The sequence below is a fragment of the Rutidosis leptorrhynchoides genome, chromosome 7 (genome assembly GCF_046630445.1).
Source record: "Rutidosis leptorrhynchoides isolate AG116_Rl617_1_P2 chromosome 7, CSIRO_AGI_Rlap_v1, whole genome shotgun sequence".
Classification (NCBI taxonomy): Eukaryota; Viridiplantae; Streptophyta; class Magnoliopsida; order Asterales; family Asteraceae; genus Rutidosis; species Rutidosis leptorrhynchoides.
This window is the reverse complement of record NC_092339.1, coordinates 31,547,032-31,569,464: the sequence shown is the minus strand read 5'-3', so window position 1 is coordinate 31,569,464 and position 22,433 is coordinate 31,547,032. Positions and strand designations below refer to the sequence as shown.

The 22,433-nt window shown below is 40.3% G+C and overlaps 1 protein-coding gene across 1 annotated transcript; it reads left to right on the top strand.

The window, feature by feature from the left end:
- Positions 1-19,028: 19,028 nt before the first annotated feature.
- LOC139860589 (protein NEN1-like) lies at positions 19,029-22,386 on the top strand. Its single transcript, XM_071849335.1, has 6 exons — positions 19,029-19,602; positions 19,705-19,862; positions 20,142-20,188; positions 20,409-20,472; positions 20,881-21,548; positions 21,935-22,386. The coding sequence occupies exons 1-6, from the start codon at positions 19,323-19,325 to the stop codon at positions 22,170-22,172; spliced, it is 1,455 nt and encodes a 484-aa protein (XP_071705436.1). The 5' UTR covers positions 19,029-19,322; the 3' UTR covers positions 22,173-22,386.
- The last annotated feature ends 47 nt before the right edge of the window (positions 22,387-22,433 follow it).

Below are 22,433 nucleotides of genomic sequence, written 5' to 3'. Positions count from 1 at the left end.
TACCCCATGTTCTAGTTTAGTAGTGGATAGGAGTTTGAGGTAGTTTCCAATTAGCAGTTAGCAATTAGACGTGTGAGTTAATTAGCATTTCAATATAAAAATGTATGTTTCTGTTTATTTTACTCCGTAAAAGAATGTAGAAGAAAAATTGGCAGTAGCTTTCTAGTTTCCCTTCTCATAATTCTTTGGAGTTCTAGCCGAATCCAAGAGGCCAACACAATAAGCATGATGTTTATGAGGTAGTACAACATTATGTTGGTCCATAGGCATGGTGCATCATTGGTTCAGAGTAGCGTAAATAATTTTTAGTAATTTATCATATGCCCATCATTCCATCAAGATTCATTCTGTCTTTACATTCCTCCATTTATCTCTGTTTTTTTATTTGGGGGTTTTATCTGTTTGATATACAATGTATAAAGGGTTACATAGGTATTGAAGTCTATAAACAATTAAACACATTCATATATGTGTAGCCTTGTTGCCTGCAGAATCAAACTAGGTTTATGACATATTGACATTAAGGTAGTGTTTGCTTGTGGTTATGGTTTATGTGAAAACTTGATAATTTGGACTTTGGAGAAAGGATACATAACCATCATGAACAAATAAAGTATCTTTGAACATTTCTATGTTCAACATGTTACCTTTTACTTGATAGTCAGGTAACTTTCAGGAGTTCCTCTTCCAATTGAATTTCTTCTAATTATTTTTCGTTTTCTCTTATTTTCTTATTATTTTACTACATAAAATTGTGGTAGTAAATAAACCAAAGAAGTAGTATTAAATTGTTGGAGTAGAGGATGAATTATTTTTTTTTCCTAGGCAAACCAGGAAAATGTTATTAACACAAATTAAAAAAAACATACAGGACAGGGGATAGCCTCACCCAACAATACAAGGCTAAAACAAACCAAACCAACCAAATATTAAAACAAAAGGAACCATAAACCCATTATGGCGCCAAAACACAATGCAACTTAGATCAAGCCGTCCCATCTTGCATGACGCGTTAACACTAAGCCACAACACCCAACCAACAGCCTCACTTCCATTTTATATTCCAAATTTGCTCAGCTTTTACAACTACAAGTGACCTTTTGACTTTAATGTTGGAGATATGGAGAACTTTAAACAATTAGAGGGAAGATTCCAGGAAACTCACATGTAGCTTCCACGAAGTTGTTAGGAAACTCACATGTAGCTTCCACGAAGTTGTGAGGAAATTCACATGTAGCTTCCATGAAGCTGTCAGGAAACTCACATGAAGCTTCAAGGAATTGTTTTTAGCTTACTCTTTAAACCATTCTATAAATAGACCTTCTTGTAACTCATTGTAAACATACCACAAATATCCAGTAAATACATTCTCTAGTTGGTCCGTGGACTAAAGCAATCACAACGATTGCATATAACCACGTTATCTCTTGTGTTGATTTACATTTCTTGCATTTATAATCTTTCGTTCATTAATTGAGTTAGTAATCTTGTAGAATTACTATCGGTGAGTGATCTTGTTGAATCACTTGCGTTGTTTTGGGTCCTAATATCCTTACAACTGGTATCAGAGCACAAGGTTTCGTTAAGGGAACGATGGCGGAAGACGGGAAGTTTAGAATCGACCGATTCGATGGGAGAGACTTTGGCTTTTGGAAGATGCAAATCGAAGACTACTTGTATCAAAAGAAGCTACATCAACCTCTGTTAGAGACCAAACCAGAAGGCATGAACGATGCCGATTGGACGCTTTTGGATCGCCAAGCTTTGGGTGCGATTCGTCTTTCACTTGCTAAGAACGTTGCATACAATGTTGTGAATGAGAAGACGACGTTTGCTTGCTTGAAAGTACTCTCTAACATGTATGAGAAACCTACCGCTTCTAATAAGGTTTTTCTCATGCGACAATTATTCAATACGAAGATGAAGGAAGGTACGAGTGCAACGGATCATATCAACAAGTTCAACAACATCATATCGAGGTTAGCATCGGTAGATATTGTGTTTGATGATGAGTTAAAGGCATTAATCTTGCTTTCATCATTACCGGAAAGTTGGTCGGGTACGGTTACCGCGGTTAGTAGCTCTACGGGAACTACTAAGCTAGTGTTTGAAGGAATAAGGGATTTGATTCTTGGTGAAGATACTCGTAGGAGAAACTCGGGGGAATCGACATCCGGTTCTTTGTTAAGTACCAACAACCGTGGTAGGAAATTTGATCGCGGTGAGAAGAAGGGTAGAAAGAACTCTAAGAAGAGGTATCCATCGAAAGATAGAAGTGTGTAACAACCCAACCCGTTAACCGACCAAAAACGCAGCATAAAAAAAAAATTAAAACTGAGCTGTCCAGATGGGGTGCGCGGCGCGCACCCACACCTGTGCGCGGCGCGCACAGGGCCTGACAGCCCGCTGTCCACTTTTTCCAATTTTCGCAAAAAGATCTCTTGCTTCCCGACACTTTTAGACCAAACGCTCTTCGCAACAATTTATATTAGTTAAAACTAATACGTTCCAATAATAAAATGAGTTTTACGAGATCGGGCCCACATCGACCATTTTACGACTTTCGTACAAACTACAAGTTTTCGACCACATGATTTTTAGCACAAAATAAAGACCGAGCATGGCGATTGGGGATACGCTACCCAATCCTAATCAATCCAAAAGCAAGATCTTCTAAAGCAACTATGCGAGTCCACTAGTTCCCACGCTTACCCGAGCCACCGTCTCCAAGCAAATCTATAAAAATGTAAACAACGAGAGGGTAAGCTAACGCTTAGTGAGTGAGAATATACTACATACATATATATGCATAAAATGGACAAGCCACACAATATCAAATAACACATACCGGATCATCCGAGCATATAGCAAGCAAAACTAAGCTTACCGTACAATTGCGATACCACTAGCTACAACATCAATGTAAGTTCACTCACAACGTTATGAACAACACTACTAAGCTACACCCGAGGGCTAGATACAACACATCAATATCAAAACATAAGATAATATAATATCCCCAAACCTACAACCCAAGGCTAAACACTTAACCTTAACAATAAGATGACCGTATAAACCGAGTCACCATGAATCCGCTCTAACCGAAATTCACAACTTAACAATAAGATGATCGTGCAAACCGAGCCATCATGAACCTATATGTGAAGTGATCTCTATAACCGAGAACCGCTTCACCCGACCCGCACCCATCCTACACATACATATACACATAGGATATTAACACTCACCTTTTCGCCTTGATGAATGCAACCGAGTAATTCCGCAACACGTCAATGGAAAGTACCTAATCCATTATCACAAATACAATAACACACTTAGAGTGGATTTACAAACCAACTCAATTCGACACTTAGTGCAAATTCGACCAATTGCACTTACAAACACCAAACGCGTCCAAACTAACCACTAATCACTAATCACAAGTGAAAATGGTCCTAATATGCCAAAAGAACCCAAACTTAAGTGTTTAACACTTATCAATCTCAAAATCACCAAAAAACCCTAATTTTGACTCAATTCCAAAATTAGTCTTTCAAACACACCAAAAGGGTTCCAATACTTCCATAATCACTAAACCTAGTGATTAGACCCAATTACAAGTCATAAACAAGACCAATTTGTTCGCCAACCCAAAATCCACCAACAATAACAATAAACCCGATTACTAGCATCAACAAACTCACTTCAAGAGTTTTAAATGGGTTTCTCTACAAATCAAGTTCAAACCCTAACTTTGAATATCAATTCAAACAATGAAATTCGGAGTTAGAACTTACCACAACAACCAAAACGTAGCTAGGAACGAGGTGAACAACTTTAAAACCCGAGACTTTGATCAATTCAAGCTCCTTCCTCTCCAAAACCCCAATTCTCTCACTAGAATTCTCCCTCTCTCTCTAAGATACTTGAGAGTGATGAATGGATGTGAAAATGATCCAAAAGTGGATCCAAACCAGCTGATAAGGCCTGAGATCCGGCCTCAAGTGAAAAGACCAAAAAGCCCCTCATTAAACTTAAAATAGAAAAAGACAGAATTCTGTCGCTGGGCATGTGCGCGGCGCGCACACCTTATGGTGCGCGGCGCGCACCCATGTCTGGGCAGATTCTGACCTTTTAACTTTTACACTATGCTTCACCCACTAAACGTACATCATTATAACTCTATGTACCATAAATATTTGGGTGTTACAACTCTCCCCCACTTAGAATCGATCACGTCCTCGTGATCCTCGTCACGAAACCAAACGGACCCACACTCTACGGTCCTCAAACATACGTTCCAAACCAACTCCTACCACAATTATCATAAACTCGAAGATTAAACCATTTACCAATTACACACGTGCATGCATTTCGAGACATGCAATACACACGACATCCGAAAACTACCACAATCGCTTAACATTCGCGAAAATGTCATGTTTCCTTCCAATCTCTCTAGGCAATCCTCCCCAATGAACCTCCTTTAACACTAAATCGTCATCCGCGATTTATCAAGTCCTCAAATCCGAGCACTAAAACTTGCTCAATCCCTCACATCGGGAAAAACTCAACCAATCTCTTACCGAGGTATCAATCCCTTAGCGTACCCTTACCGAGTACAATGCTAAAAGCAGCCAAGTCTCAACCTAAGGTCAACAACCTGAAACGATGAAGACCGAACAAAAACGAATCCTTACGGATACGCTTACCACTAAACATCCTTTGTAGCGCGCAATAAAACCAATACGCCACTATCCTAACATCATAAGCAATGGCTAAGACCGAAAGCGTCCAAAACGACTATCGCAACGCTAAACCCAAGGTGCACAAAAATCGACTAGTGTTACACCCGTAACAACATGTGAGCGAAACACGGCTATCGCCTCACTAATCCCACGACATGGTCCCCACGACCCCACCATCGGCGTATAAAACCACCGTTAGTTCACACAACGTGGCCCTTACGACCCCACCATTGGCGTATAAAACAACCAATAGATCACACATCCAACAACAAGAAGGCTGGCAAAAAAAAACTACACGCGACCCACTTCCCAAATCTCAACACCGAATGAAGTCAGCGGACCCCGTCAACGGTCATGCTTCACCGATATAACACTACACCCATGATGAAGTCAGTGGACCCCGAAGGTCATGCTTCACAAATCAACGATCTCATGATGAAGTCAGCGGACCCCGAAGGTCATGCTCCACCAAATCAACGATCCCATGATGAAGTCAGCGAACCCCAAAGGTCATGCTTCACCAATCAATGATCTCATGATGAAGTCAGAGGACCCCGAAGGTCATGCTCCACCAATCCACGATCCCATGATGAAGTCAGCGGACCCCGAAGGTCATGCTTCACCAATCAATGATCTCATGATGAAGTCAGAGGACCCCGAAGGTCATGCTCCACCAATCAACGATCCCATGATGAAGTCAGCGGACCCCGAAGGTCATGCTTCACCAATCAATGATCTCATGATGAAGTCAGAGGACCCTGAAGGTCATGCTCCACCAATCAACGATCCCATGATGAAGTCAGCAGACCCCGAAGGTCATGCTTCACCAATCAATGATCTCATGATGAAGTCAGAGGACCCCGAAGGTCATGCTCCACCAATCAACGATCCCATGATGAAGTCAGCGGACCCCGAAGGTCATGCTTCACCAATCAATGATCTCATGATGAAGTCAGAGGACCCCGAAGGTCATGCTCCACCAATCAACGATCCCATGATGAAGTCAGCGGACCCCGAAGGTCATGCTCCACCAATCAACGATCCCATGATGAAGTCAGCGGACCCCGAAGGTCATGCTTCACCAATCAATGATCTCATGATGAAGTCAGAGGACCCCGAAGGTCATGCTCCACCAATCAACGATCCCATGATGAAGTCAGCGGACCCCGAAGGTCATGTTTCACCAATCAATGATCTCATGATGAAGTCAGAGGACCCCGAAGGTCATGCTCCACCAATCAACGATCCCATGATGAAGTCAGCGGACCCCGAAGGTCATGCTTCACCAATCAATGATCTCATGATGAAGTCAGAGGACCCTGAAGGTCATGCTCCACCAATCAACGATCCCATGATGAAGTCAGCAGACCCCGAAGGTCATGCTTCACCAATCAATGATCTCATGATGAAGTCAGAGGACCCCGAAGGTCATGCTTCACCAGTCAACGATCCCTTTTGGCCTCGAACAACGAGTAGCGTAACATCGCGCTCTGCTACGCCATAGTGAATCCTAACGGATACCACTACCCATTCACAAAATCGAGCAAGAACCACCTATATCAAACATAGGCACAAAACAATAATTCTCTAAAAGAGGATCCGATACGCACATTCCTTAACCGAGGGATTTCACCTTGCTCACCATACCCGTCCATTATCTCTCAACGAGATTTACCACATTAATACCTTGGTGATATTTCAAATCCAAAATCATAAGTACAATTTAACCGAAATTGTACCTACCACAAATCGACCAAATCTAGGTCCCGACACAAATTTCGGATCTACCAAAAGCATTGTCCGAAATCTCACACTAAAACCTCCTCGTGCGGGAGTGTAACTCCCCCACTTGAAACTACGTTCCATAACCGCATCTCGTACACCCGCACAATGCTACCAAAGGTAGACTTTACCAATAATTGGGTTCACACGGCCCATCACCACGTCTTGCTTCAACTTTGAGCATACCAAAGATCCTAACCTATCCTTAAACACTTCGAACAAAAAGTGTACCACAAATTACACGAACTATACACTCGCAATCATCCAATTGCTTTAGTTTGTCGAATTTCACCCGATCGCTCATGAACCTAAGGGTTTTACTTCGGTACCCTAAGTACAATGTAACCGCAACACAATCGGAGTCGAACACCACGCTAGTAGGTATAAAAAGGCACCTAATGTCGCGTCACGTAGACTCCTTTACCAACATGCATCGAGATCAACACTCGATTTCAAGAGTTTCAATCCACCCGACGAACCTCATGGTTCATCAACTTCAACACGAAAGCAAACACGCACTTAACGACCGAACACCAAAACCCATTTTCATGGTTTGGTAGAAACATTTCCCAAATACTAAGGAATGCTTGGTTGCACCAAGTCTTACGCCCTTCGCCCGACAATCAAACGTCACCATAGGGTACTTCCATTAGGAACGTCACCCATATCAATAACATGCACAACACCATTGAGACTTTAAGGGTCTCACTCAAACGAGCTTAACGACCCGATACCAACCAAAATGCTTAAGCACCCAAGGATTCGCACCATAGGATCAAGGCACAACACACCACTTATACACTCTACTGAGAGCAAACCGGAACCATAAACGTAAACCGCCCGCTTGCTACGAATTATCTCCAACGGAGAATAAAGTTTAGCTAAGACTTACGCACATACCGCATGTTATTACAAACGAACAACATATAATTTCGTACTAAAGGTACCTGATGTAGCGCTGTTGGGCTTCCGTGCACCACTACCCATCATGTATTCGCGCTCTAACCTCCTAACCCGATCGTCATGCGATTCGGAACACTCTGACTTCCGGTGTCCCTCCATCTGGCAAATGAAACACCTGATTGAGCCTAAAGGCACCACCGTACAATCTTGTGCCAAATGACCCCGTTCCCCATACTTAAAGCACGTGAGCTTGTAACCCTTCTTACTCTTCTTCTTCACATTCCCGACGCCTTCAGGCGTACTTCGTGCCCTCTTACCATGAGCACCATGTAATCCTAACCTTGCAAGTACATCTTCATCATCACTACCTCGAGGTTTGGGAAACCTCTTTTCAAACTCTTCCTTTACAACATTAGTCACTTGGTCTCGGACCATTTCCGTCATTTGTCCTTCGACCAACTCCTTGGTTACTTCCCTAACTTTGCCGGTGAAAACCGAGACATATTGTTCAAACACGGCCTCAATCTTTAACGTTAACTCATCCTTCTCTTCATGAATAGGCTCCCTCGTTCCGCATCCATCTTCCGTTTTCATTCTAAGGAATGCAAACGATTAGATCACGAACGTATAAACCACACGCACAACACCGTTCCATCTTGCTAAACACTCGTCGTACATCACTTGTTAGACATGATTTGCACCCGTAATAAGGTTTGCAAGTCCTTATTACGCCTACACGCCGTATCAACTTGTTAGTACAACGACCGCCTCGCTTGATGTCATAAACAAACACAAACAAATTCCACGCAACAACAACACACGCGAGAATTATTATCACAACACAATAATATATTAATAATATCCGCATTACTAATATAAACGTTAGTCCACTTACAAACAAGGCACTAACTATAACCCATTCCGACCCGTAATCCTACAAGTCCCACAACAAATAAGCACACACAAAAGTCTAAGTCTAGGCACCTATCTCAAGTCACCTAAATCCCTTAGACCATGCTCTGATACCACTTGTAACAACCCAACCCGTTAACCGACCAAAAACGCAGCATAAAAAAAATTAAAACTGAGCTGTCCAGATGGGGTGCGCGGCGCGCACCCACACCTGTGCGCGGCGCGCACAGGGCCTGACAGCCCGCTGTCCACTTTTTCCAATTTTCGCAAAAAGATCTCTTGCTTCCCGACACTTTTAGACCACACGCTCTTCACAACAATTTATATTAGTTAAAACTAATACGTTCCAATAATAAAATGAGTTTTACGAGATCGGGCCCACATCGGCCGTTTTACGACTTTCGTACAAACTACAAGTTTTCGACCACATGATTTTTAGCACAAAATAAAGACCGAGCATGGCGATTGGGGATACGCTACCCAATCCTAATCAATCCAAAAGCAAGATCTTCTAAAGCAACTATGCGAGTCCACTAGTTCCCACGCTTACCCGAGCCACCGTCTCCAAGCAAATCTATAAAAATGTAAACAACGAGAGGGTAAGCTAACGCTTAGTGAGTGAGAATATACTACATACATATATATGCATAAAATGGACACGCCACACAATATCAAATAACACATACCGGATCATCCGAGCATATAGCAAGCAAAACTAAGCTTACCGTACAATTGCGATACCACTAGCTACAACATCAATGTAAGTTCACTCACAACGTTATGAACAACACTACTAAGCTACACCTAAGGGCTAGCTACAACACATCAATATCAAAACATAAGATAATATTATATCCCCGAACCTATAACCCAAGGCTAAACACTTAACCTTAACAATAAGATGACCGTATAAACCGAGTCACCATGAATCCGCTCTAACCGAAATTCACACCTTAACAATAAGATGATCGTGCAAACCGAGCCATCATGAACCTATATGTGAAGTGATCTCTATAACCGAGAACCGCTTCACCCGACCCGCACCCATCCTACACATACATATACACATAGGATATTAACACTCACCTTTTCGCCTTGATGAATGCAACCGAGTAATTCCGCAACACGTCAATGGAAAGTACCTAATCCATTATCACAAATACAATAGCACACTTAGAGTGGATTTACAAACCAACTCAATTCGACACTTAGTGCAAATTCGACCAATTGCACTTACAAACACCAAACGCGTCCAAACTAACCACTAATCACTAATCACAAGTGAAAATGGTCCTAATAAGCCAAAAAAACTCAAACTTAAGTGTTTAACACTTATCAATCTCAAAATCACCCAAAAACCCTAATTTTGACTCAATTCCAAAATTAGTCTTTCAAACACACCAAAAGGGTTCCAATACTTCCATAATCACTAAACCTAGTGATTAAACCCAATTACAAGTCATAAACAAGACCAATTTGTTCGCCAACCCAAAATCCACCAATAATATCAATAAACCCGATTACTAGCATCAACAAACTCACTTCAAGAGTTTTAAATGGGTTTCTCTACAAATCAAGTTCAAACCCTAACTTTGAATATCAAATCAAACAATGAAATTCGGAGTTAGAACTTACCACAACAACCAAAACGTAGCTAGGAACGAGGTGAACAACTTTAAAACCCGAGACTTTGATCAATTCAAGCTCCTTCCTCTCCAAAACCCCAATTCTCTCACTAGAATTCTCCCTCTCTCTCTAAGATACTTGAGAGTGATGAATGGATGTGAAAATGATCCAAAAGTGGATCCAAACCAGCTGATAAGGCCTGAGATCCGGCCTCAAGTGAAAAGACCAAAAAGCCCCTCATTAAACTTAAAATAGAAAAAGACAGAATTCTGTCGCTGGGCATGTGCGCGGCGCGCACACCTTATGGTGCGCGGCGCACACCCATGTCTGGGCAGATTCTGACCTTTTAACTTTTACACTATGCTTCACCCACTAAACGTACATCATTATAACTCTATGTACCATAAATATTTGGGTGTTACAAAGTGAAGCTGTTTGTTGGGGTTGCAATCAAAAAGGACACTTTCAAAGGAATTGTAAAAATGGTCCGGCGAAAGGCGTGAACTTGACCGAGGAAGAAAGTGATGATGCACTTTTATGTAGTGTTGAAAATTCTATGGAGTCTTGGATTTTAGATTCGGGAGCTTCGTTTCATGCTACTCATGTCAAAAGCATGATGAAGAATTTTTGTTCATATCAAGGCAAGGTGAGATTAGCGAACGACAAACAACTCAATATAGAGGGCATTGGAGATGTTGTATTGAAGACTACTCTTGGCTCTAATTGGACCTTGAAAAATGTAAGGTACATTCCTAAATTAAAAAGGAAACTTATTTCGGTTGGTCAATTAGATGATGAAGGTAACGCGGTTACTTTTGAAAACCGCCAATGGAAGGTGCTTAAAGGTAGTTGTGTCATGGCTCGTGGACATAAAAGGGGAACTCTTTATATGGTTGAAGTGTTTGATGAAGACACGGTGGTTGCTGCGGTTAATGTTGAGTCCGAATCAACTCTATGGCACCAAAGACTCGGGCATATGAGTGAGAAGGGTATGAAGATGCTTGTTTCAAGTGGGAGAATTCCAGATTTAAAAAAGGTAGAACTTGGATTTTGCGAACTATGTGTATACGGGAAGCAAAAGAAGGTGACTTTTGGGAAATCGGGAAATGCTCCTAAGTTGGAGAAATTGGAGCTCGTTCATACGGATGTGTTTGGTCCAACCAATGTAGAATCACATGGAGGTTCTCGCTATTATGTCACCTTCATTGACGACTCAACTCGAAAGGTATGGGTTTATTTTCTTAAAGCTAAATCTGATGTATTTAATACATTTGTGAAGTGGAAAGCTATGGTAGAAAATGAGACTAACTTTAAGGTCAAGTGCTTGAAGTCGGATAATGGAGGGGAATATGGTAGTCTTGAGTTTAAAGACCATTGTGCAACGCTCGGTACTAGAATGTTAAAAACGGTACCAGAGACACCGCAACACAATGGGGTCTCCGAACGTACGAATCGTACGTTAAATGAAAGGGCTAAGAGTATGAGACTACATTCCAGTTTGCCTAAAATGTTTTGGGCGGATGCGGTTAACACGGCGGCTTATTTGATAAATAGGGGACCCTCAACACCGTTGAGTTTTCGAATTCCCGAGGAAGAATGGCAAGGTAAGAAGGTGAGTTATGGTCACCTTAGGATCTTTGGGTGTAATGCATATGTGAAGACCAAAGATGCGGAAAGAGAAAAGCTTGAAGCTAAGTCAAAGAAGTGTATTTTCATTGGCTACGGGTCGGATGAAATGGGTTATCGTTGTTGGGATAACGAGGCTAGAAAAGTAATTCGTTCTCGCGATGTTACTTTTGATGAAGATTCGATCTATTGCAAACCGGAAACGGGGAGTCCTAAACCGGGTCATGTTACTTTTAACGATGTTTCTATTGATGATCTTACAGGTTCTAGTGGGAGTACGGGAAACAATGAATTGCCAATGAACGGTGAGGCATCGGAAAATGCTAATGATGGGGATGGTTCGAAAAGCGGTGATGATTTCGAACATAGTGCGAGTTCTAGTGATGAGGAGGATACAAATGAAACCGGTCCAACCATTTCGGTTACTCCTATACTAAGACGCTCGACTAGAGTGCCCAAACCTAATCCTAGGTATTCTCCATCAGCAAACTACTTGCTCTATACCGAGAATGGTGAACCCGAAAGTTACTTTGAGGCAAGGAAGACAAAAGAATCCATACAATGAGAGCTTGCCATGAAAGAAGAGATGGGGTCACTTGAGAAGAATAAAACTTGGTCACTAGTGAAGTTACCTCATGATAAAAGGGCATTGCAAAGTAAATGGGTGTATCGAATCAAGAATGAGTTGGATGGCAAGAAAAGGTACAAGGCTCGTTTGGTGGTTAAAGGCTTTCAACAAAAGAAAGGAGTTGACTACCAAGAGATATTTTCACCGGTGGTGAAGATGACTACTATTCGTTTGGTACTTTCTATGGTTGCATCCGAAGACTTACATCTAGAGCAACTAGATGTGAAGACCGCATTCTTGCATGGTGATCTTGTTGAAGAGATCTACATGAGGCAACCCGAGGGCTTTGAGGTAAAGGGTAAAGAGAAGTGGGTTTGTAAGCTAAAGAAAAGTTTGTATGGATTGAAGCAAGCATCTCGGAAATGGTACTTGAAGTTTGATGATTTTATGAAGAATATTGGTTTCTTAAGATGTGAAGTGGATCACTGTTGCTACTTGAAGAAACTAAAGTCTTCTTATATAATCTTATTGTTGTATGTTGATGACATGTTACTTGCAGGTTCCAACATGTCCGAAATTAACAAGTTGAAGGGATTACTTTCCCGTGAATTCGAGATGAAAGATCTTGGCGGTGCTAGGCAAATACTTGGCATGAGTATTGTGCGTGATCGTGTGAAAGGTACTCTATACTTGTCTCAATCCAAATATATTGAGAAAGTAGTAGAGAGGTTTAATATGGAGAATTCAAAGGCTCGTTCTATGCCTTTGGGTAGCACGATTAAGTTATCAAAAAGTCAATCACCAAAGACGGTAAAAGACAAAACGGATATGGAAAAGGTTCCATATGCATCGGTCGTGGGTAGTATTATGTATGCCATGGTTTGTACAAGACCCGATATTGCTCAAGCAGTGGGAGTTGTAAGTCGTTATATGTCTAATCCAGGGAAAGAGCATTGGGAAGCGGTCAAATGGTTGCTTCGTTATTTGAAAGGTACTTCTAATATGGGATTGTGTTTCTCCAAAAACAATCTCATACTTAGGGGTTATGTGGATGCTGATTTGGGTGGATGTGATGATTCGGGAAAAAGCACTACGGGTTATGTTTTCACAATAGGGAAGACGGCGGTTAGTTGGATCTCTCGACTACAAAAGAGTGTTGCTTTGTCAACTACCGAGGCTGAATATATGGCTATTGTAGAAGCTTCTAAAGAGCTTGTTTGGTTGAAGAACTTCTTAGGTGAGTTGGGTAAAAGACAAGACTATTGCGTCTTGTATTGTGATAATCAAAGTGCAATACATCTTGGGAAGAATCCGGTGTTTCATAGTCGTACGAAACACATCAAGATAAGGTATCATTTTATTCGACAACATATAAATGATGGTACTTTATTATTGAAGAAAATTCTTGGTACGAAGAATCCTGCTGATATGTTTACTAAGGTTGTTACGACAGAGAAATTGAGGTTTTGCATTACCTTAATTGGTCTTCTAATGAATTGATGAGAGAAGACCCCAACTAGAGAATTAGAGAGTTAATGTTTCAATTCTAACAAGTAGTGTTGAAGACCTTGTATCGAAAGTCTGCTCATCCTAAGTATGTGTTGAGTGTGCGTGTCCCAAATGGAGTTTGACGGTATAATGGTGGTTTAACGTTCTTGGTTAGATCGTTGATATTTTGGGTTGACGAAGGTTGGGTTTGTTCAAAGTCTCCAAGTGGGAGATTGTTGGAGATATGGAGAACTTTAAACAATTAGAGTGAAGATTCCAGGAAACTCACATGTAGCTTCCACGAAGTTGTTAGGAAACTCACATGTAGCTTCCACGAAGTTGTGAGGAAATTCACATGTAGCTTCCATGAAGCTGTCAGGAAACTCACATGAAGCTTCAAGGAATTGTTTTTAGCTTACTCTTTAAACCATTCTATAAATAGACCTTCTTGTAACTCATTGTAAACATACCACAAATATTCAGTAAATACATTCTCTAGTTGGTCTGTGGACTAAAGCAATCACAACGATTGCATATAACCACGTTATCTCTTGTGTTGATTTACATTTCTTGCATTTATAATCTTTCGTTCATTAAGTGGGTTAGTAATCTTGTAGAATTACTATCGGTGAGTGATCTTGTTGAATCACTTACATTGTTTTGGGTCCTAATATCCTTACAACTAGTATCAGAGCATAAGGTTTCGTTAAGGGAACGATGGCGGAAGACGGGAAGTTTAGAATCGACCGATTCGATGGGAGAGACTTTGGCTTTTGGAAGATGCAAATTGAAGACTACTTGTATCAAAAGAAGCTACATCAATCTCTGTTAGAGACCAAACCCGAAGGCATGAACGATGCCGATTGGACGCTTTTGAATCGCCAAGCTTTGGGTGCGATTCGTCTTTCACTTGCTAAGAACGTTGCATACAATGTTGTGAATGAGAAGACGATGTTTGCTTGCTTGAAAGCACTCTCTAACATGTATGAGAAACCTACCGCTTCTAATAAGGTTTTTCTCATGCGACAATTATTCAATACGAAGATGAAGGAAGGTACGAGTGCAACGGATCATATCAACAAGTTCAACAACATCATATCGAGGTTAGCATCGGTAGATATTGTGTTTGATGATGAGTTAAAGACACTAATCTTGCTTTCATCATTACCGGAAAGTTGGTCGGGTACGGTTACCGCGGTTAGTAGCTCTACGGGAACTATCAAGCTAGCGTTTGAAGGAATAAGGGATTTGATTCTTGGTGAAGATACTCATAGGAGAAACTCGGGGGAATCGACATCCGGTTCTTTGTTAAGTACCGACAACCGTGGTAGGAAATTTGATCGCGGTGAGAAGAAGGGTAGAAAGAAGTCTAAGAAGAGGTATCCATCGAAAGATAGAAGTGAAGCTGTTTGTTGGGGTTGCAATCAAAAAGGACACTTTCAAAGGAATTGTAAAAATGGTCCGGCGAAAGGTGTGAACTTGACCGAGGAAGAAAGTGATGATGCACTTTTATGTAGTGTTGAAAATTCTATGGAGTCTTGGATTTTAGATTCGGGAGCTTTGTTTCATGCTACTCAAGTCAAAAGCACGATGAAGAATTTTTGTTCATATCAAGGCAAGGTGAGATTAGCGAACGACAAACAACTCAATATATAGGGCATTGGAGATGTTGTATTGAAGACTACTCTTGGCTCTAATTGGACCTTGAAAAATGTAAGGTACATTCCTAAATTAAAAAGGAAACTTATTTCGGTTGGTCAATTAGATGATGAAGGTAACACGGTTACTTTTGAAAACCGCCAATGGAAGGTGGTTAAGGGTAGTTGTGTCATGGCTCGTGGACATAAAAGGGGAACTCTTTATATGGTTGAAGTGTTTGATGAAGACACGGTGGTTGCTACGGTTAATGTTGAGTCCGAATCAACTCTATGGCACCGAAGACTCGGGCATATGAGTGAGAAGGGTATGAAGATGCTTGTTTCGAGTGGGAGAATTCCAGATTTAAAAAAGGTAGAACTTGGATTTTGCGAACTATGTGTATACGGGAAGCAAAAGAAGGTGACTTTTGGGAAATCGGGAAATGCTCCTAAGTTGGAGAAATTGGAGCTTGTTCATACGGATGTGTTTGGTCCAACCAATGTAGAATCACATGGAGGTTCTCGCTATTATGTCACCTTCATTGACGACTCCACTCGAAAGGTATGGGTTTATTTTCTTAAAGCTAAATCTGATGTATTTAATACATTTGTGAAGTGGAAAGCTATGGTAGAAAATGAGACTAACTTGAAGGTCAAGTGCTTGAAGTCGGATAATGGAGGGGAACATGGTAGTCTTGAGTTTAAAGACCATTGTGCAAAGCTCGGTATTAGAATGTTAAAAACGGTACCAGAGACATCGCAACACAATGGGGTCGCCGAACGTATGAATCGTACGTTAAATGAAAGGGCTAAGAGTATGAGACTACATGCCGGTTTGCCTAAAATATTTTGGGCGAATGCGGTTAACACGGCGGCTTATTTGATAAATAGGGGACCCTCAACACCGTTGGGTTTTCGAATTCCCGAGGAAGAATGGCAAGGTAAGAAGGTGAGTTATGGTCACCTTAGGATCTTTGGGTGTAATGCATATGTGAAGACCAAAGATGCGGATAGAGACAAGCTTGAAGCTAAGTCAAAGAAGTGTATTTTCATTGGCTACGGGTCGGATGAAATGGGTTATCGTTGTTGGGATAACGAGGCTAGAAAAGTAATTCGTTCTCGCGATGTTACTTTTGATGAAGATTCGGTCTATGGCAAACCGGAAACGGGGAGTCCTAAACCGGGTCATGTTACTTTTAACGATGTTTCTATTGATGATCTTACAGGTTTTAGTGGGAGTACGGGAAACAATGAATTGCCAATGAACGGTGAGGCGTCAGAAAATGCTAATGATGGGGATGGTTCGGAAAGCGGTGATGATTTCGAACATAGTGCGAGTTCTAGTGATGAGGAGGATACAAATGAAACCGGTCCAACCATTTCGGTTACTCCTACACTAAGACGCTCGACTAGAGTGCCCAAACCTAATCCTAGGTATTCTCCATCAGTAAACTACTTGCTATATACCGAGAATGGTGAACCCGAAAGTTACTTTGAGGCAAGGAAGACAAAAGAATCCATACAATGGGAGCTTGCCATGAAAGAAGAGATGGGGTCACTTGAGAAGAATAAAACTTGGTCACTAGTGAAGTTACCTCATGATAAAAGGGCGTTGCAAAGTAAATGGGTGTATCGAATCAAGAATGAGTTGGATGGCAAGAAAAGGTACAAGGCTCGTTTGGTGGTTAAAGGCTTTCAACAAAAGAAAGGAGTTGACTACCAAGAGATATTTTCACCGGTGGTGAAGATGACTACTATTCTTTTGGTACTTTCTATGGTTGCATCCGAAGACTTACATCTAGAGCAACTAGATGTGAAGACCGCATTCTTGCATGGTTATCTTGTTGAAGAGATCTACATGAGGCAACCCGAGGGCTTTGAGGTAAAGGGTAAAGAGAAGTGGGTTTGTAAGCTAAAGAAAAGTTTGTATGGATTGAAGCAAGCACATCGGCAATGGTACTTGAAGTTTGATGATTTTATGAAGAAGATTGGTTTCTTAAGATGTGAAGCGGATCACTGTTGCTACTTGAAGAAACTAAAGTCTTCTTATATAATCTTATTGTTGTATGTTGATGACATGTTACTTGCAGGTTCCAACATGTCCGAAATTAACAAGTTGAAGGGATTACTTTCCCGTGAATTCGAGATGAAAGATCTTGGTGGTGCTAGGCAAATACTTGGCATGAGTATTGTGCGTGATCGTGTGAAAGGTACTCTATACTTGTCTCAATCCAAATATATTGAGAAAGTAGTAGAGAGGTTTAATATGGAGAATTCAAAGGCTCGTTCTATGCCTTTGGGTAGCACGATTAAGTTATCAAAAAGTCAATCACCAAAGACGGTAAACGACAAAACGGATATGGAAAAGGTTCCATATGCATCGGCCGTGGGTAGTATTATGTATGCCATGGTTTGTACAAGACCCGATATTGCTCAAGCAGTGGGAGTTGTAAGTCGTTATATGTCTAATCCGGGGAAAGAGCATTGGGAAGCGGTCAAATGGTTGCTTCGTTATTTGAAAGGTACTTCTAATATGGGATTGTGTTTCTCCAAAAACAATCTCATACTTAGGGGTTATGTGGATGCTGATTTGGGTGGATGTGATGATTCGGGGAAAAGCACTACGGGTTATGTTTTCACAATAGGGAAGACGGCGGTTAGTTGGATCTCTCGACTACAAAAGAGTGTTGCTTTATCAACTACCGAGGCCGAATATATGGCTATTGCAGAAGCTTCTAAAGAGCTTGTTTGGTTGAAGAACTTCTTAGGTGAGTTGGGTAAAAGACAAGACTATTGCGTCTTGTATTGTGATAATCAAAGTGCAATACATCTTGGGAAGAATCCGGTGTTTCATAGTCGTACGAAACACATCAAGATAAGGTATCATTTTATTCGACAACATATAAATGATGGTACTTTATTATTGAAGAAAATTCTTGGTACGAAGAATCCTGCTGATATGTTTACTAAGGTTGTTACGACAGAGAAATTGAGGTTTTGCATTACCTCAATTGGTCTTCTAATGAATTGATGAGAGAAGACCCCAACTAGAGAATTAGAGAGTTAATGTTTCAATTCTAACAAGTAGTGTTGAAGACCTTGTATCAAAAGTCTGCTCATCCTAAGTATGTGTTGAGTGTGCGTGTCCCAAATGGAGTTTGACGGTATAATGGTGGTTTAACGTTCTTGGTTAGATCGTTGATATTTTGGGTTGACGAAGGTTGGGTTTGTTCAAAGTCTCCAAGTGGGAGATTGTTGGAGATATGGAGAACTTTAAACAATTAGAGGGAAGATTCCAGGAAACTCACATGTAGCTTCCACGAAGTTGTTAGGAAACTCACATGTAGCTTCCACGAAGTTGTTAGGAAACTCATATGTAGCTTCCACGAAGTTGTGAGGAAATTCACATGTAGCTTCCATGAAGCTGTCAGGAAACTCACATGAAGCTTCAAGGAATTGTTTTTAGCTTACTCTTTAAACCATTATATAAATAGACCCTCTTGTAGCTCATTGTAAACACATCACAAATATTCAGTAAATACATTCTCTAGTTGGTCCGTGGACTAAAGCAATCACAACGATTGCATATAACCACGTTATCTCTTGTGTTGATTTACATTTCTTGCATTTATAATCTTTCGTTCATTAAGTGGGTTAGTAATCTTGTAGAATTACTATCGGTGAGTGATCTTGTTGAATCACTTACGTTGTTTTGGGTCATAATATCCTTACATTTAAGAGTCAACATTTCTTCAAATTCTAGGATTGAAAAACAAGTTATAAATTAGCTAATACAACACCATTTTCTTGTGCAAGGGTAGAAAGGTAATACCACACGTTTCTTCTTTGCATAACTTCTCGTCAAAGCTAAACCCCAAAACCCACATTCTTATTCCATCCATAATATCCTCCTCTATAAAACAAATCACACACAACACCACAAATACACACTTCCATTTTCGCGCCATAAAAATAACTAACATAAAAAAAGCTTCAATCTATCCACCTCCCAATTTCACACAATCTCAAAACATGGTATCAAACACGGACCGATCAGAGATAGCTTTCTTCGATTTAGAAACAACAGTTCCGACCCGACCCGGACAAGGGTTTGCTATCTTGGAATTCGGGTCAATTCTCGTTTGCCCTAGAAAATTAGTTGAAGTTAATAGCTATGAAACATTAGTAAGACCACATGATCTTTCACATATTTCCACATTATCGGTCCGAGCCAACGGCATCACGTCAGACGCTGTCATTTCAGCCCCATCGTTCTCTGATATAGCCGATAAGGTTTTCGATATCTTACATGGTAATTTAAGGTTTGATTTGTATAATTGTGATCAGTAATGGACTGTCTTGTTGTTTGTGTAGTTTTGTGTGGCTAATTCAATTGAGATGTTTGTTTGTTTAGGGAGGATATGGGCTGGTCATAATATAAATAGGTTTGATTGTGTGCGGTTAAGGGAGGCGTTTGCGCAGATTAATCGGGCACCGCCTGAGCCAAAAGGAATTATCGATTCGTTAGCTTTGTTGACTCAGAGGTTTGGAAGAAGAGCTGGTGATATGAAGGTATAATTGTCATTTCAAGAATGGTACTTTTGAGTATTTGAAGGATCAAAAGTGTTTATGCCTGCATACTTACTTTAGGATGATATGTTACGGATACAAAAAGTTATTTACAGAGTGGCAGTGTATAAAATTATGAATAAAGAGATATATGAAAGAGGAAAAACTAGTTAATATCATTGGTACATCTTTCATGTTACATCATTTTGTAAGAAACTCATTGTACTGTTAAATAAAATTTGTACCATTGATATGCTAATGATAGCTTCTCCGTTTGTTCAGATGGCTAGTTTGGCGGCTTATTTTGGGCTCGGAAAGCAATCGCACCGGTAAGATTGATTTATTTCATCGTTTGTTATATAATTGGGATTGATGATTTTTCCTGGTAGAAGCTGAGAATTGTGATTTGAGTGTATCCGAAAGTTTGTGGTTTTTATCCTGATTTTATGTTACATGTCAAGTATAAATATATTTCATGAGTTATTAGACGATGTGAAGGAATATTAGCATTTTTGTTCAGAACTGAGTTTTATTTTACAATTATATCAGGAGTTTAGATGACGTTCGTATGAATCTTGAAGTTCTCAAGTATTGCGCAACTGTTCTTTTCTTGGTAATTTCTCACTTTTTCAGCTTGCAGTTTGCATCCTTTGTTCTCTCTTTAGAGAAACTTTCAGTTATTATTTGTATACAATTTGGAAAACTTGTATGAAATTGATTTCATGATTAAGTTGTTATTTATTGGAATAAAGATATGGTCATATGGATGGAAATTTAACTATTAGCGGAATATTCAGACTTGTAATGGGTCGAAAAGGGTTCATGCACAATATAAAAGTTCTTATAAGGAGCAATTTGGTTAACCTCTTGAAATTTTTTTTTCCCATCCGTGTATCTATCTTTTTTAGTAAATATGTAATGCGGTTAAATGTGATTTTAAAAGCTTTATTGTTACAAGAATGATCCATTATCCATGTCTAATGAGAAGCTTTTAAATGGTTAATCTGCACAAATCATGTAGGAATCAAGCCTTCCAGATATATTTACCGAAAACAGTTGGGTTTCTCCAAATGCTACCACACGAAACCGTAGTAACGCGAAAGCCGCTCTAGACGGAACTAGCCCGAGCACTAGCCCACCATCATCTAGCAGAAACATCGAACCAAATCATCCAATTATTGTCACAGAACAAACTCCAGAAGTACCTGAACCGGGCCGTTCTCAACCTGACCCCTTTAACATGGGCCCACTTGTAGATAAAATAGAAAACGAACCCCTTCAATCAAATGAAGCCATGGACGAAGAATCTTATACCGCCACTGCATCTCATACCATCACTGAAACCACTGAATTTCTTGAACCAGATGAAGTTTCTGTACCGTCCGTCACTGTAGCCGCTGTCCCGTTTTTTCGCGGACCCCAGAAAATACAAATACTTCATAGAGACGCCTCGTTGCAAATCAGGTGTAATGCATTAAAAGTACGGTTTGGATTAAGCAGCAGATTTGTTGATCATGCTGGAAGGCCTAGATTAAGCTTTGTGGTTGATGTGTCTCCGAGTCTATGTAACGTTTTGGATGCATGTGATAATGTTGCTAAGCGGTTTGTGGACTCGGAAAGCAGCTCTGAGTGGAGACCCGTTGTGAGCCGAAAGCCCGGGTTTTACAACTCACCCACCGTTAGATTGCAGTAAGTCTCTTTGTTTTAGTTTCACATAGGCTTTTATGGGTTGGGTTGGGCGGGACCGGTTAGGTTATGGGTCAAAATAGAATTTTTTTGTTCCGCTTGAAATGGGATTTGGGTCATTTGTCTGCATATTTCTTTTTTCTATATATAGTTAGTTATAATTAATTAATATTAATGTCAAATATGATTACAAAGATTGTACTTGAGGTACTTTTTCTGATTTAGGGGTTTATAACTTACATGCTTTAAAGGTACAAACTTTGGACAACTTTTGACCCATTTTTGTTGAATTGAGACAAAACTCAACCTGAATCCATCCCTTCACAAGTATATGGGTCGGAATTGCATTTTGTTTTTAATTACTACTCTGTATTATGTATGTTGTACAGATTACCCACTGTAACTGAAGGAGATAATGCTAGATGGACCACTGAGATATACCAAAAAGGGTCATCATCAGGATCACCATCCTTGCAACGGGTTGTGTTTAGTAGGTATGATGTGGCAGAGCTTGAAGCGTTGATTCGTCCAGGTTCGTTTGTGGATGTTTACTTCTCTTTGGAACCATATGACTACCAACAGAACGCTGGAATTCGATTAGTGGCCAAGAAACTGGTTGTGGATTGATTGTAACTGAAGTTGACTTTTGGTGTATATCTGAAACTGTTAAGTAAGCTGACATTTTAGAAGACATTTCTTAATTCAAAGCTTGAAAGATGGGCAACTCGTTTCTCTTATTACTGATGTAGAAGATGAAGTACTAATTCTAGTATTTAAATTTGATCAATGCTGGTAAAAAAATAAAAAAAATAAATTATCAATGCAAAATGTTATCCTCTCTTATCCTTTGGACTTTTGGGTTTGAATTGTTTGTGTTATGTGTTACTA